The 13,067-nt window shown below is 45.2% G+C and overlaps 1 protein-coding gene across 2 annotated transcripts; it reads left to right on the forward strand.

The window, feature by feature from the left end:
* Nucleotides 1-4,711: 4,711 nt before the first annotated feature.
* Tefm (transcription elongation factor, mitochondrial) lies at nt 4,712-11,931 on the forward strand. Of its 2 annotated transcripts, XR_012912326.1 has the most exons (5): nt 4,712-4,840; nt 6,812-7,272; nt 9,667-9,816; nt 11,142-11,692; nt 11,868-11,931. XR_012912326.1 is itself a non-coding variant. In XM_075991423.1 (4 exons), the coding sequence occupies exons 1-4, from the start codon at nt 4,798-4,800 to the stop codon at nt 11,583-11,585; spliced, it is 1,098 nt and encodes a 365-aa protein (XP_075847538.1). In that variant the 5' UTR covers nt 4,712-4,797; the 3' UTR covers nt 11,586-11,804. The 2 variants fall into 2 exon arrangements, 1 of the variants encoding a protein (XP_075847538.1); XM_075991423.1 differs by lacking the exon at nt 11,868-11,931 and having other exon boundaries at nt 11,142-11,804.
* The last annotated feature ends 1,136 nt before the right edge of the window (nt 11,932-13,067 follow it).

A 13,067-nucleotide genomic window follows, 5' to 3' on the forward strand; every position in this document is an offset into this window, starting at 1 on the left:
CCATCTCTCCAGCCCCCATTCATCTCTTTATTAGGACCATCAGGTATTTTAGACAGGTAAAGTAACACAGCTTCACCAAGTTAAACAAATGCAGCATAAAAAAAATCACACACATGAAAATAACATTTCCCAACATCAACTCATTAAACTTTTACATGTCACCGGGTGGTGGCTCCAACCTTTAATCCAGCACTCGGGAGGCAGAGATAGGCAGATCTCTGTGAGTCCCAGACCAGCATGGTCTACAGAGTGAGTTCCAGGACAGGCTCCAAAGATACAGAGAAACCATGTCTGGGGGTGGGGGGGTTGTATGTGTCATTTTTGTTGTTGTTGTTGTTTGTTTGTTTTTCAAGACAGGGTTTCTCTATGTAACAACAGTCCTGGCTGTCCTGGAACTCACTTTGTAGACCAGGGTGGCCTCGAACTCAGAGATCCACCTACTTTGGTCTCCCAAGTGCTGGGATTAAAGGCATTTGCCACCACTGCCCGGCATGTGTCATATTTTTAAGGTTAATTGAATGCCAGGCCAGTGGGGACCACACACCTTTAATCCCAGGATTTGGGAGGCAGAGGAAAGAGGATCTTTGAAAAGTTCTGGACCAGCTTGGTCCACAGTGTGAGTTCCAGGACATCCAGGACTGTTATACAGAGAAACCCTGTCTCAAACAACAAGACTCATCTTCTGCTGTGGGCTGAGAGATGGTTTAGTAGTTACAAGCACCTGCCGCTCTTCCCAGCGCCTGCATGGCATCTCACAAGGACGCGTTTCACTGAGCAGACATTTAGCTTGAATGAAATCCAGTATATTCTGTCTTCAGGAAGAAATGTTCGTTCCAAGTGATGGTGATACACCCTTTTAGCCCCAGCATTTAGGAGGCAGAGGTAGGCAGATCTTTGGGTTCGAGGCCAGCTTGGTCTATAGAAAAAGCTCCAGAATAGCCAAAGCTATACAGAGAAATCCTATCTTAAAAAAATGTGTGTGTGTGTGTGGGGGGAGTTTGCATATTTCAAAGTCATGAAATTTTTGTTTAGTCTTTTTTTAAAAAAATTACATTTCTTCATGTATGTATGCATATATTTACACACATACTTGTGTGCTGATGCATGTGTGGAAGTCAGAGAATAATGTGCCACATAGCTTCTAAGAACTGAACCTAGGCTGTCAGAACTAGCGGGGGTGCCTTTACCTGCTGTGCCAACTTACCGGCCTTGGTTTTTTAAGACCTGGGGTCAGGTCATTTGACACTTTCAGTCTTTTGATTGTGCAGTATTGGAATCCAGAGCCTCAGTCATGATTGACAAGAGCTACACACACCTCAGCCAGGGTTTTACCAACGGCCAAGATGGCCTTGACCGTATAATCCTCCTACCTGCGCACGGCACCACTGCCTCCGGCTATGGGGAACTAATTTTTAAAATGTCTACGAACATTAATTTGTTCCAAGGACAATTATCTGGAAATAAAAAGAGGGAAATGAGAAGGAGCTGATTTCAGGAGGAAGGTGACCGCTTTCGTTTTGGACGCCCTCAGTTCTGGTTTGCAGTGAATTATGAGTACTTGGTTGTCTCTTGCCTGCCACCTCCAGTCTCTGGTCAAAGTACAACCCTGACGAGGACATTTCCTCTCAAGCCGTTAGTCATGAGTTCTGAAGATCCAGTCACACTGTGGTGGGCCAACTGGCACTCCCTGAGTCCTTTTGGTACTCAGGTTCTCTGCATCCAGGCTCCTGCCAATGTTAGCAGTTCTGGGAGGCAGGGACTTCAGTCTCCAAGTTACACATGAGGAAGCTGAAGCCCAGAGAGGAAACTCTCTGCTGGCAATGCTAAGTTGGGTTTTGCTCAGCTGCGACATCTCTCAGAGCTCCACCAGGACTCTAGTGGGGCTGGTCTCCTGTGAATGTCAGAGAGCTGCTGAAACGAACCCAAGGATTCATTCTCTCCCAGTCCAGGAGCTAGAAGCCTGCGCTCAGAATGCCAGTGGGGTTGGTTCCTTCTGAGGATTCTGCAGGAAAACTGTTACATGCCTCTCCCTGACCTCCAGGTGATGACTGTCTTCCTCTGCACGGACATGTGTCAGTCCATTGTCACCAGGCGTTCGCACAGACATCTCCTAAGGACAGCAGGCATGCTGGAAGGGCAGCTCACTGCCGGGGAGGAGGTGTTCAGAGACAGGATCTAACTATGCTGCCCCGGGTGCCCTTGAACTTCTGGGCTCAGGGGATCCTCTCGCCTCAGCCATCCAAGTACCTGGAGCCGTGTCCCACGGTCACGTTAATTGTTCTGAATGTGCAGTGCTGGGACTTGAATCTGGAGCCTTACGTGTGTGAGACAAGAGCTATTCACACCGCAGCGTCCACCTTATTTTAACGAACGTCTTCGACAGTGACCTTGTTTCCAAATAAGGTCAAATTCTGAGGTACTAGGAATTAAGATGTAAATATATCTTTTTTGAAGGATGTAATTCAAATATAACACACCCACCATTACGTTCTGGAGTGAAAAGGTAGGCATTTCTTCCTAGATTGGAAGTTTTTTGTTTTCTCTTTCTTTTGCTTTTTCGAGACAGGGTTTCTCTGTAGCTTTGGAGCCTGTCCTGGAGCTAATTCTTGTAGACCAGGCTGGCCTCAAACTCACAGAGATCCACCTACCTCTGCCTCCTGAGTGCTGGGATTAAAGGCATGCACTGCCACTGCCCAGCTGGATTGGAAGCTTTTTAAAAACAAAATTTTATTTATTTTTAATCCTTTAAAAATATAATTTTTAAATTGTGTGTGTGTGGGGGGGGTGCCCATGAGGGCAGGTATCCAAGGAGGCTAGAGGAGCCCTTGAAATTAGAGTTCCAGTTGGCTGTGACCTGCCTCACGCTAATGCTGGAAAGAGAACTCCGGTCCTCTGCAAGAGGTTTTACATTTTAAACTTCATTATTTTATTTGTGACTGGATTGTGCACATGAACATTATGCGTGCAAGGTCTGAGGACAATTTATCGGTCTTGGTTCTCACCTGCTACCATGGGAGTGCCAGGAATCAAACTCAGGTCACCAGACTTGGTGGCAAGACCCATCGCTCAGTGAACATCTCACCAGTCTATTAATTTAAAAGATAGAATGCCATTCCAGCGTGCCTGCTGTCCTTCTGAGAGGACCGTGTGAACGTCTCCAGGGTGCTGGGATTGAAACTGTTCCCTGTTTACTGAGTTTTCTGTCCTGCCTCTTTTTGTTTGTTTGTTTGTTTTTTGTTTTTTATAACAAGATCTTGTTGAGTCTGGAGAAGAGATAGCTCAGCAGTTAAGAGTTAAAGTTAGGATCAGGCAATGGTGGTGCACGCCTTTAATCCCAGCACTTGGAAGGCAGAGGCAGGTGGATCTCTGTGAGTTCGAGGCCAGTCTGGTCTACAAAAACTAGTTACAGGACAGGCTCAAGTTACAGAGAAAAACCTCTCTCGAAAAACCAAAAGAAGCACTGGTTATTTTTAGAGATGACCCGGTTTCAATTCCCAGCACCCACACAGCAGCTCACAACCATATGCAATTCCAGTTCCAGAGAATCTGACGTCCTCACAGAAGCATACATGTAGTCAAAACACTAACAGACATAAAATAAAAACCAACCAATTAAAAAAATTTAAAAAGGCAAGATCTTGTTATGTAGCAGGCTGACCTGGAACTCATGTTTGATTGCAGTAGTGTGTCACCACACCTGGCTCTCTTATGAATAACTTCTGTTTTAGACTTACTTCATGTTACGTGTATGAGTGTGTAGCCTACATGTAGGTCTGTGTACCACATACGTGCCTGGTGCCTGTGAAGGTCAGAAGAGAGTATCGGCTACCTGGGAACAGGAATTATTGATGGTTGTGAGCTGGCAATGTGGGTGCTGGGAGCCAAAGCTAGGTCCTCCAGAAAGGCTGAGTTGTGAAAATATTTGTGTTGTTGTCTTTTGAGACAGGGTCTCACTCTGTAGTCTAGGATGGCTTCAAACTCACCATATAGGCCAGGCTGGATTCAAACTCACAGCCATTCTCCTCCTCCTAAGTGCAGGATTGCAGGTTAGCTACCACGTCTAATATAAAAACAAACCTATTACCTTCCCTTCCTCCTGAAAGCCTATTTAAAAAAAAAAAAAGGCGAATAAAGTACCTCGCCCCCTCTTCTAGCAAAAACCCTTTTCTTTCCACTCTTCTTCCACCTCCCAGGTTTCATTTCCCACTGTTCATTCTGCAAAGGCAAGATCATGCCCCACGTCCCTTATTTCCCCCCTAGAAACTCCTACAATCTGGCTTTGCAACTAAAAAACAGGCTTCCTGTCAGTCTTTTTCCAACTGTTTCATTCCGCATTTCAAGAACCGAATGTGGCTCCCTCCAGATTCACAGCCTCCGTCTTTCTCACCGGGCCAACAATGCCTAGCGTCAAAGTGATCCCGTATCTCGGCCCTCTCTCTCTTTCCCTTTCCCGTGCACGTCTCCTAGTTACTTCTCTTAACTCGGCACAGGGTATCTGTGCGTACAGGCTCCCCACTGTCCGCCCCAGACTGTCTCCGTGTGTCCGGGAATCCAGAAACGTCTCGCCCCAAACCATGACTAAACCTGATCTAGTCCGTTCCTTCGCGGAGATCCTGACCCCGCGTTCTCAGACCCTCAGGCATTAATCACTGAGCCTTCCGTGGCGGCTACCGGAGGCTGGGCTTCGGACCGTCTCTTCCGTCGGAACCCTTCTGCCCAGCCCCAGTGGAGCACTTTTAGTTAGAACACATACAACCGGAAGCTGGTGGAGGAAGACAAATAGGAGAGAACCTGGAGATGGCTTGGAGGAGTAACCTCGCTTGCCTCGTCAAGGCCAGAGGTAGGGTTCCCGGGCACGAGGTTGATTGCCTACCTGCCGTTAGCCCGTGATCTGGAGTGTTTCTTTCCTGTCCCGTGTCTGGTTCTCCCACGTGGAGTTTTTGGGGAGCTGAGGGGCGTTTCCGCTCCAGAGCCCGGGTGCTTCTGTGGCTCAGGGTCCGCATGCACCGCTTCCCTGGCTGGGATTCGGACACTAACTTTAGCGTGCCTCTGGCTGCATTCCTTTCCTGTGGCCGCTGTGTCAAAATGACTTCCCACTGTTTTACAAAGTTACCCATTGCATGGTGTATGCTTTGTTGCAGTCATGTAGGAAATACTGAGAAGTGTGTAGAACAAAATAACCCCCCTCTATCATTTAGTTAATACTACCAACCCCCGCCCGCCCCAGACTGGCCTACAACTCAGTATGTAGTTGAGGACCCTAATCCTGATCTGCCTCCACCTCCCCAGTACTAGGATTACAAGCGAGGATCACCACTCCTGACCAGCTAAAACATTTATGATAAACGTAGAAATCTGAATTTTCTTTCGTGCCATCAGATGAGAAACTAGTGAAAATGGACATGGAGATAAATCTTAAGCGATGTTACAAAAAAAAAAAAATCTCTTGCTGGGCGATGATGGCACATGCCTTTAATTCACATGAGAGGCAGAGGTAGGTGAATCTCTGAGTTTGAGGACAACTTGGTCTACAGAGCAAGTCCTAGAACAGCCGGGGCTACAGATAGAAACCTTGTCTCAAAAAAAACCAAAGGGGGGAAATTATTAATACCAGAAATATCAAAGACATTTGGAGTAATTTTGATTAAAATAAAGTAATACTAGGGATAGAAATAATGGCCTTGCTAGCTAAGTCCCCTTTCACAGAGGTCTGCCTATCTGTGCCTCTCAAATGCTGGGATTCAAGGTCCACTATACCTGCAAACTACAGTTTTTTTATTTTAACTAATTTATTTTTTAGAGACAAGGTCTTATGTAGACTGGACTGGTGGCAAACTTACGGAGTCTTGCCTGGAATCTGATTCTCCTGTCTCTGCCTCTCAGTTGCTAAGATTAGAGACATGTGGTTACAATGCTAGACTTGTACAATTTCTTCCTTGAGTCAGGGCCTCTGTAGCAGTGGCTTCCATGGTACAGGTAGATTATTGTGAACTCAAGGCCATCCTGATTTACACACTGAATTTGAGGCCTGTCTGGACCTTCTAGTAAGACCCTGTCTCATAAGAACAAACAAAAACACCCCCCAAAATCACCAATAACCAAAATCAGACAAAAAAAAAAAAAAACCTCAAATAGCTTGGTGGTGTAAAGCCGGTGGTAGTGATGGTTGTGCACACCTCTAATCCCAGCACTTTGTTTTTTTTTAATTTTTTTTTATATTTATTTATTATGTATACAATGTTCTGTGTGTATGCCTGCAGACCAGAAGAGGGCACCAGACCCCATTACAGGTGGTTGTGAGCCACCATGTGGTTGCTGGGAATTGAACTCAGGACCTTTGGAAGGGCAGGCAATGCTCTTAACCACTGAGCCATCTCTCCAGCCCCGTAATCCCAGCACTTTGGAGGCAGAGGAAGGCGGATCTCTGTGAGTTCGAGGCCAGCCTGGTCTACAAGAGCTAGTTCCAGGACAGGCTCCAAAGCCGCAGAGAAACCCTCTCTCAAACAAACTATCATTCTAAAACTACTCTTTAGGTTTTATTTGTTTTTGAGACAGAGTTTCTCTGTGTAGCCCTGGCTGTCCTGTACCAACACTCTGTAGACCAGACTGTTCTTGAACTGAGAGATCCTCCTGTTTCTGCCTCCCTAGTGCTGGGATTAAAGATGTGCACAACCATCACTACCACCGGCTTTACACTTCTTTAAAAGACAGTTCTCTGTGATGATATGGTTTATGTGCAAGTCTGTATGACTGCACAAGCTTGGAAATTAACACTCAAAGGATACCATCTCAATTTAAATTTTCCTTTTAGGGAGATGGAGCTGCCTTCCAATCCCAGAGTACTCATTCCTGCCTCCAGTCCTAAAGAATACCTGCTGTCGGAGAAAATCTACTGCACCTGAGAAGATTGTTGCCAGTGTTGTTTCTGATACAAATGGAAAGGAACCTGGGGATGCCCTGGACAAGCTCTTCTCCCCGGAACAGCAGGCTTCTGTCTTGCGTGTGTTGAATACAGCTTCTGATAAAGAACTGGAAGCTTTCAGATTGCTTCGTGGAAGAAAGTCCGTCAATATTGTAGAACACAGGAAGAAGTTTGGGCCATTTCAGAGCTTGGAGAGTTTGATAGATGTGCCCTTCATCCAGCATAAAACTGCGGTTCAAATTTGTAACTCTATTCTTTGTTCAGAGAATGGAAGGAAAGAAGAAAAGTCACAGGAAAAGTGGCTGCTGAGAAAATTCATCAAGCCAGCTATAGAGAGAGAAAGACTTAAGGTGCATCCTCCCCCGCCACCCCACTCTGAGAACTCACTCTGAAAGTGCTCTTCCCAGTAGTGGGTTAGAGACACGTTTGTTTGGGTTTTGTTTTTAATGAGGTCAGGGACACCTTTCAAGGGTCTGTGCTTTCCTTGTGCTGTATGGGTCCTTGTCAGGCTTCGGTGTGAGTGCTTTAAGCCTCTGAACTGTCTTACTGACGCAGAAAAAGATCCTTTCGGTTTAGTTAGGAATAGATATACTAATAGAAGGTCTGTCGCACAAAATGAAAGGTGCAGACAGGAAGCAAGTCGGAGGGGACACTGTGAGGTAGAACTTGGGGGAAGTTTACTGAGAACTCAATTTGGAAGAGAGAAAATTAGGCAGGTGGGAAGAAGAGGGCGTTCAGATAGAAAACATGAATAACAAGAAGTATGTGTATACATGGTTGGGTTAATTTTAATTACCTTTGTAATTGTTTATGTGTGGGTGTGTATAATGTACGTGTATGGGTGCTCATGCCGTAGGACAGAACTCAGGTTGTCAGCCTCGGTGGATCTTCCTGCCCCCCTCCCTCCCACCGGGTTTTTTGTTTTGTTTTGATTTTTGAGACAGGGTTTCTCCTTGTAGCCCTGGCTGTCCTTGAAGTCACTCTGTAGACCAGGCTGGCCTGAAACTAACAGAGATCCACCTGCCTCTGCCTCCCGAGTGCTGGCATTAAAGACAGGTTGCCACCATGGCCTGGCCCCGGCCCCTATTTTTATTATTAATATTCTTTGAGACAGTACTCCTCTGTGTAGCCCCTCAAGATCAAGGTCTGCCTGCCTCTGCCTTCTGGGTGCTGGGATTAAAGGTATGAGCCACCACTGCCCTGCTATTTTTTATTTTATTTATTTATTTATTTTTATTGCGAGACAGGGTCTTATTCCGTTGTTTAGACTGGTTTTGAACTCTGTTAACTGGGTTGGCCTCAAACTTTTGATGATCCTCCAAGCACAAACTTGTGCACCGCCTCTCTCGTGCAGGGATTAACAGATTTGCATGTTATACAAGGTTTATAGGAGGACAGTTAGGCAGGTGTGTGACTGTGTTAGGAAGGTACATTGGGAAATTAAGCTGCGAAGATAGGTTGGCCAAGGAGTGCCTCTGGAGCATTGTGGCAGTCTTTGTGGCATAATTTAAAATTACGTATTGAGCTGAGTGCAGTGGCACTCATCTTTACACACACACACACACACACACACACACACACACACACACACACCCCACACAATACCCATGTACATAGACCACACCCAGAGCACTAAACATCCACATACCAAAACAAATCAACTAAAAACTAACAATCTGTTGTCTAGAGAAGGGCTCTGTGCAGGTGGTATAGTAACGTCCATGCACAGTAAGCCAGGTCTTTATTTCATTATATATATTTTTTTCTGCTGTGTTTATTTCTGGTGTGTATGGATGCTTCAGAGCATGTGTGTGGAAGGTCAGACAATAATTTGAATGAATTAGTTTTTTTCCTTCCACCATATGGGTTCCCGAGATTGAACTCAGGTTATTGACTTTTTCCACTAAGTTGTCTTACCACCCTGTTTAAATTTGTTGGGTTTTTTTTTTTGTAATATTTATTTGTTAGGTAGTGTTCTGCCTGCATGTATGCCCAGAAGAAGGCACCAGGACTCATTACAGATGGTTGTGAGCCACCATGTGGTTGCTGGGAATTGAACTCAGGACCTCTGGAACAGCAGCCAGTGTTCTGGTCCATCTCTCCAGGCCCCACCCTGTGTAATGTTTATGTATGCGTGTGTATATATGGTGGAGTAGTTGTGTGTCAAGGAGAACTTCAGGCAGTGTTCCTCCTGTGCTGCTATCTTGTGATCTGTTTTTAAAAATTTAATTGCATTTTTATTTGTGTATCCTTTCCATAGTGAAGTCAGGACAACTTGGGACTGGATCTACCATGTGGATTATAAGACTCGAACTAAGGATGTCAGACTTGGTGACGGTCGTCTTTACCCACCAAGCAATCTTGCTGGTCCAGCCTTGTTTTGTTTTTGAAGCAGAGTGTCTTACTTTGGTTTCTGTTGCTGTGCTAAAACACCACGACCAAAAGCAACTTGAAAAGGGTTCCTTTCATTTTAGAGAACACAGCCCATGGGGGAAGCTAAGGCATCCCGGAGAGCATGCGAGCATATACACACACACAAAAACAATTTTTTTTCTGAGACAGGGTTTCTCTATGTAGCCATGGCTGTCCTACACCTCACTGTGTAGACCAGATTGGCCTTGAACTCAGAGAGACCAGCCTAAACTGAGTTGTTTTAGTTTGTATTCCTTTAGGAAGTTAATAGTATTGTGTCTATTGTTTATAGAAGATATTTACACTGTAATCAAATTACCCTTTTCCTTTAGGAAGTTAATAGCATCGTGTCTATTGTTTTTGGTACTCGGAGAATTGCGTGGGCTCACCTTGACCAGAAACCTACAGTGCTGGACTGGCAGCAGACTGAGTGTTGGAAACTAACTAACAAAATATATCCCTCATGTGTCTATCTGGAAGAGGTAAGCAATGACTGGTCCTCATGTGTCTATCTGGAAGAGGTAAGGCAATGACTAGTCCTCATGTGTCTATCTGGAAGAGGTAAGGCAATGACTAGTCCTCATGTGTCTATCTGGAAGAGGTAAGGCAATGACTAGTCCTCGTGTCTATCTGGAAGAGGTAAGCAATGACTAGTCCTTGCTCCTTGTTTTATGTGTTGTGCATTCCTACATAGTTTCTTGTACAGTTTAGACTGGCAGTTTCTAAAGGAATGTAAAAGAGAACGAAAAACAGTGAAGCTGGTCTTTGGGGCAATTTTTGGTAGCTTTATTATGTTGGATTTAAAAAATTTTAGAAACCTTGTGTTTAAATTCAGTCTTTTGTCTCCTTCAAGCGTTAAAAATGTGAAATAGGCAGGAATTGCTATTTTGGTGAGTATGATAATAAGAGACTGTATTAAATTCTAATTGGTATTAATAATAAAAACCCAGAGTCAGACATAGGGGTTAATGCTGAAGATCAGCCAGGCGGTGGTGGCGCACGCCTTTAATCCCAGCACTCGGGAGGCAGAGGCAGGCGGACCTCTGTAAATTCAAGACCAGCCTGGTCTACAAGAACTAGTTCCAGGACAGGCTCCAAGACCACAGAGAAACCCTGTCTCGAAAAACCAAAAAAAAAAAAAAAAAAAAAAAAAAAAAAAAAATGCTGAAGCTCAGAGAAGCAGAGCAGCTAGCCACAGTTGACCTCTACCAATGCTTAGATCAAAGGAGGCGATCCTATCTCTACAAATCCTCAGACTACATCTCTAGACTGCAATGAGCTTCTCCTCCCCCTTATATTCCTCTGTCCACCCAGCCACATCACTCCTGTCTCCACCTCCCTAGTGCTGGAATGAAAGGCGTGTGATCCCATGTGCCTTTGTGTGAGCTCTGCTTCTCTTTTAGACAATTCTGTGTAACCCAAGGTGGCCTTGAACCAAGGGAGATCCTCCTGCCTCTGTCTCCCAAGTCCTGGGATTAAAAGTGTGCACCACCATTCCCGCTACCACCCAGTCCTCTAGTGGCACTCTGATCTTTAGGCAAGCTTATTTTTAAAACACAAAATATCACTCCAAGAGGCCTTGGCCAGCACCTAGCCACCAGAAGAGGTTCCTGGCTAGTGCCAATCCTTCACTCCATCTCAGAACATTTCAGATGGCTGAATCCTGAAGCCAGTACAGACGGTAGGAATGACAGACTGTCAGGACAAGAGCTCATCTTGGCTTCTTCCTTTTGTTATTTCAGGGTTGTCAGAAATGGGACAAACACGAAACATAGTTATTTCTGATCTTTTTTTTTCTTTTTTCAAGATTTCTTCAGTCATTTCAAAGATGCCTAAAGCAGATCTCTACATTTTGGAAAAATCAGGCCCTTCCATTCAGAATACATCTCTGTTTCCTATACTGCTGCACTATCTTATCACAGAAGCCATGCTGTATGCCTTACTCAACAACACTTTCGCCAAGGATGGCCAGCACCGGGTGTTGAGCATGAATCGGAATGCTGTGGGCAAGTACTTTGACCTGATGATCGGGGACACAAGGACTAGTGGGCGCCAGCTAGTGAAGCAGCTCCTCTCCGAGTCTGTGCTGAAGGAGGAGCCTCGGGTGTTCTTCCCACAGGAGCGAGTAGTGCAGTACAGACAGAAGATCCTGAAGGACACGCACCACATCGAAGAGTTATACGATTCACTGTTACAAGCTGTTGCCTTTCACGAGTTAGCTTGTGGCAGAGGCCCAGAGCGCAGATGTTAATGCACTTGTTCTAGTGTTATATTAATTTATTAAACCAACTGTTCCCATCCTCCATGTTAGTGGAGAAGAAAACATTTTGAGTATATTTTCTATGTTTATAAAATGAGGTTTTGCCGGGCGATGGTGGCGCACGCCTTTAATCCCAGCACTTGGGAGGCAGAGGCAGGTGGATCTCTGTGAGTTCGAGACCAGCCTGGTCTACAGAGCTAGTTCCAGGACAGGCTCCAAAGCCACAGAGAAACCCTGTCTCGAAAAACCAAAAAAAAAAAAAAAAAAAATGAGGTTTTTGGTTGTGAAGTAGTAATCATGAGCCAAGACCAAATCAATAAATATTTTATGAAATTTTGTGCCTTCTGTGTTTATGTTATGCCACCCACATAGCCAAATGTTACCCCCATTTAAAGGCAAGTACCAGGCCATTAATAGCACTTAGGCTTTTCCAGAGGGCCCTAGTTTGGCTCTTACCCCCACTGCAGGTGCTCACAAGTTCAGGTCCAGAGACCTGTGTGTGTGTTTGGTCTCCTTGGGCTCCTGCATATACACTTACACATAGAAAAAAAAAATAAAGCAACTGTTTAAAAAAATAAATTTAGGATGGGCTATGGTGGCACATGCCTTTAAACCCACTTGGGAGGCAGAGACAGTAACTTCTGGAATTTGGGACGACTGGTCTTCAGAGTGAATTCTAGGACAGCCAAGGCTACATAGAGAAACCCTGTCTGGAATAAAATTCCCGAAATAAATAAATTAAAAAATTAGTAAGAGGCCGGGCGATGGTGGCGCACGCCTTTAATCCCAGCACTCGGGAGGCAGAAGCAGGTGGATCTCTGTAAGTTCGAGGCCAGCCTGGTCTACAAGAGCTAGTTCCAGGACAGGAACCAAAAAAAAAAAAAAAAAAAAAAATTAGAGGAAGAAGAAGCTGAGCGGATGGTTCCACCTGTAACCTCTGCACTCAAGACAAGCAGTAAGGTCGTGTGAGGTCAGTTTGGGACTATAGTGAAATTCTGTCCCAAATTCTCTGCCCTCACCCACCCCCCAAAAAAGGGGGAAAAAAAATCAAGGCGGTCAGTTTGGGGCTGTAGGCTGGTAGTAAACTGCTTGCCTAGGTATGGGAAAAAAAACCTTCTATCAAGCAACAAACTCCACCCAGCCATGGGCTAGTTAAGGAGGGAGTCTGGATAACTTGAACAATTTTATGTAATTATTTTATATTGGTTCATCAGTTGTTGATGGTCAGAGTCCTTAATAATAAAACACCTGGCCAACAGCTAAGCAGCTCCAGGAGACACTGCACGGCAACACAGATACAGACATTTGAAAGCTTCAGGACCTGGAGAGATGGCTCAGCAGTTAAGAGCACTTGCTGTCCTTGGAGGGGTTCAGGGTACAGTTCCCAACCCCCACAAGGTAGGCAGCTCACAACCATCCTTACTTAACTCGTTCCAGGGTATCCAATGGCCTCTTCTGGTCTCCTTGAGCACT

The sequence above is a fragment of the Microtus pennsylvanicus genome, chromosome 11 (genome assembly GCF_037038515.1).
Source record: "Microtus pennsylvanicus isolate mMicPen1 chromosome 11, mMicPen1.hap1, whole genome shotgun sequence".
Classification (NCBI taxonomy): Eukaryota; Metazoa; Chordata; class Mammalia; order Rodentia; family Cricetidae; genus Microtus; species Microtus pennsylvanicus.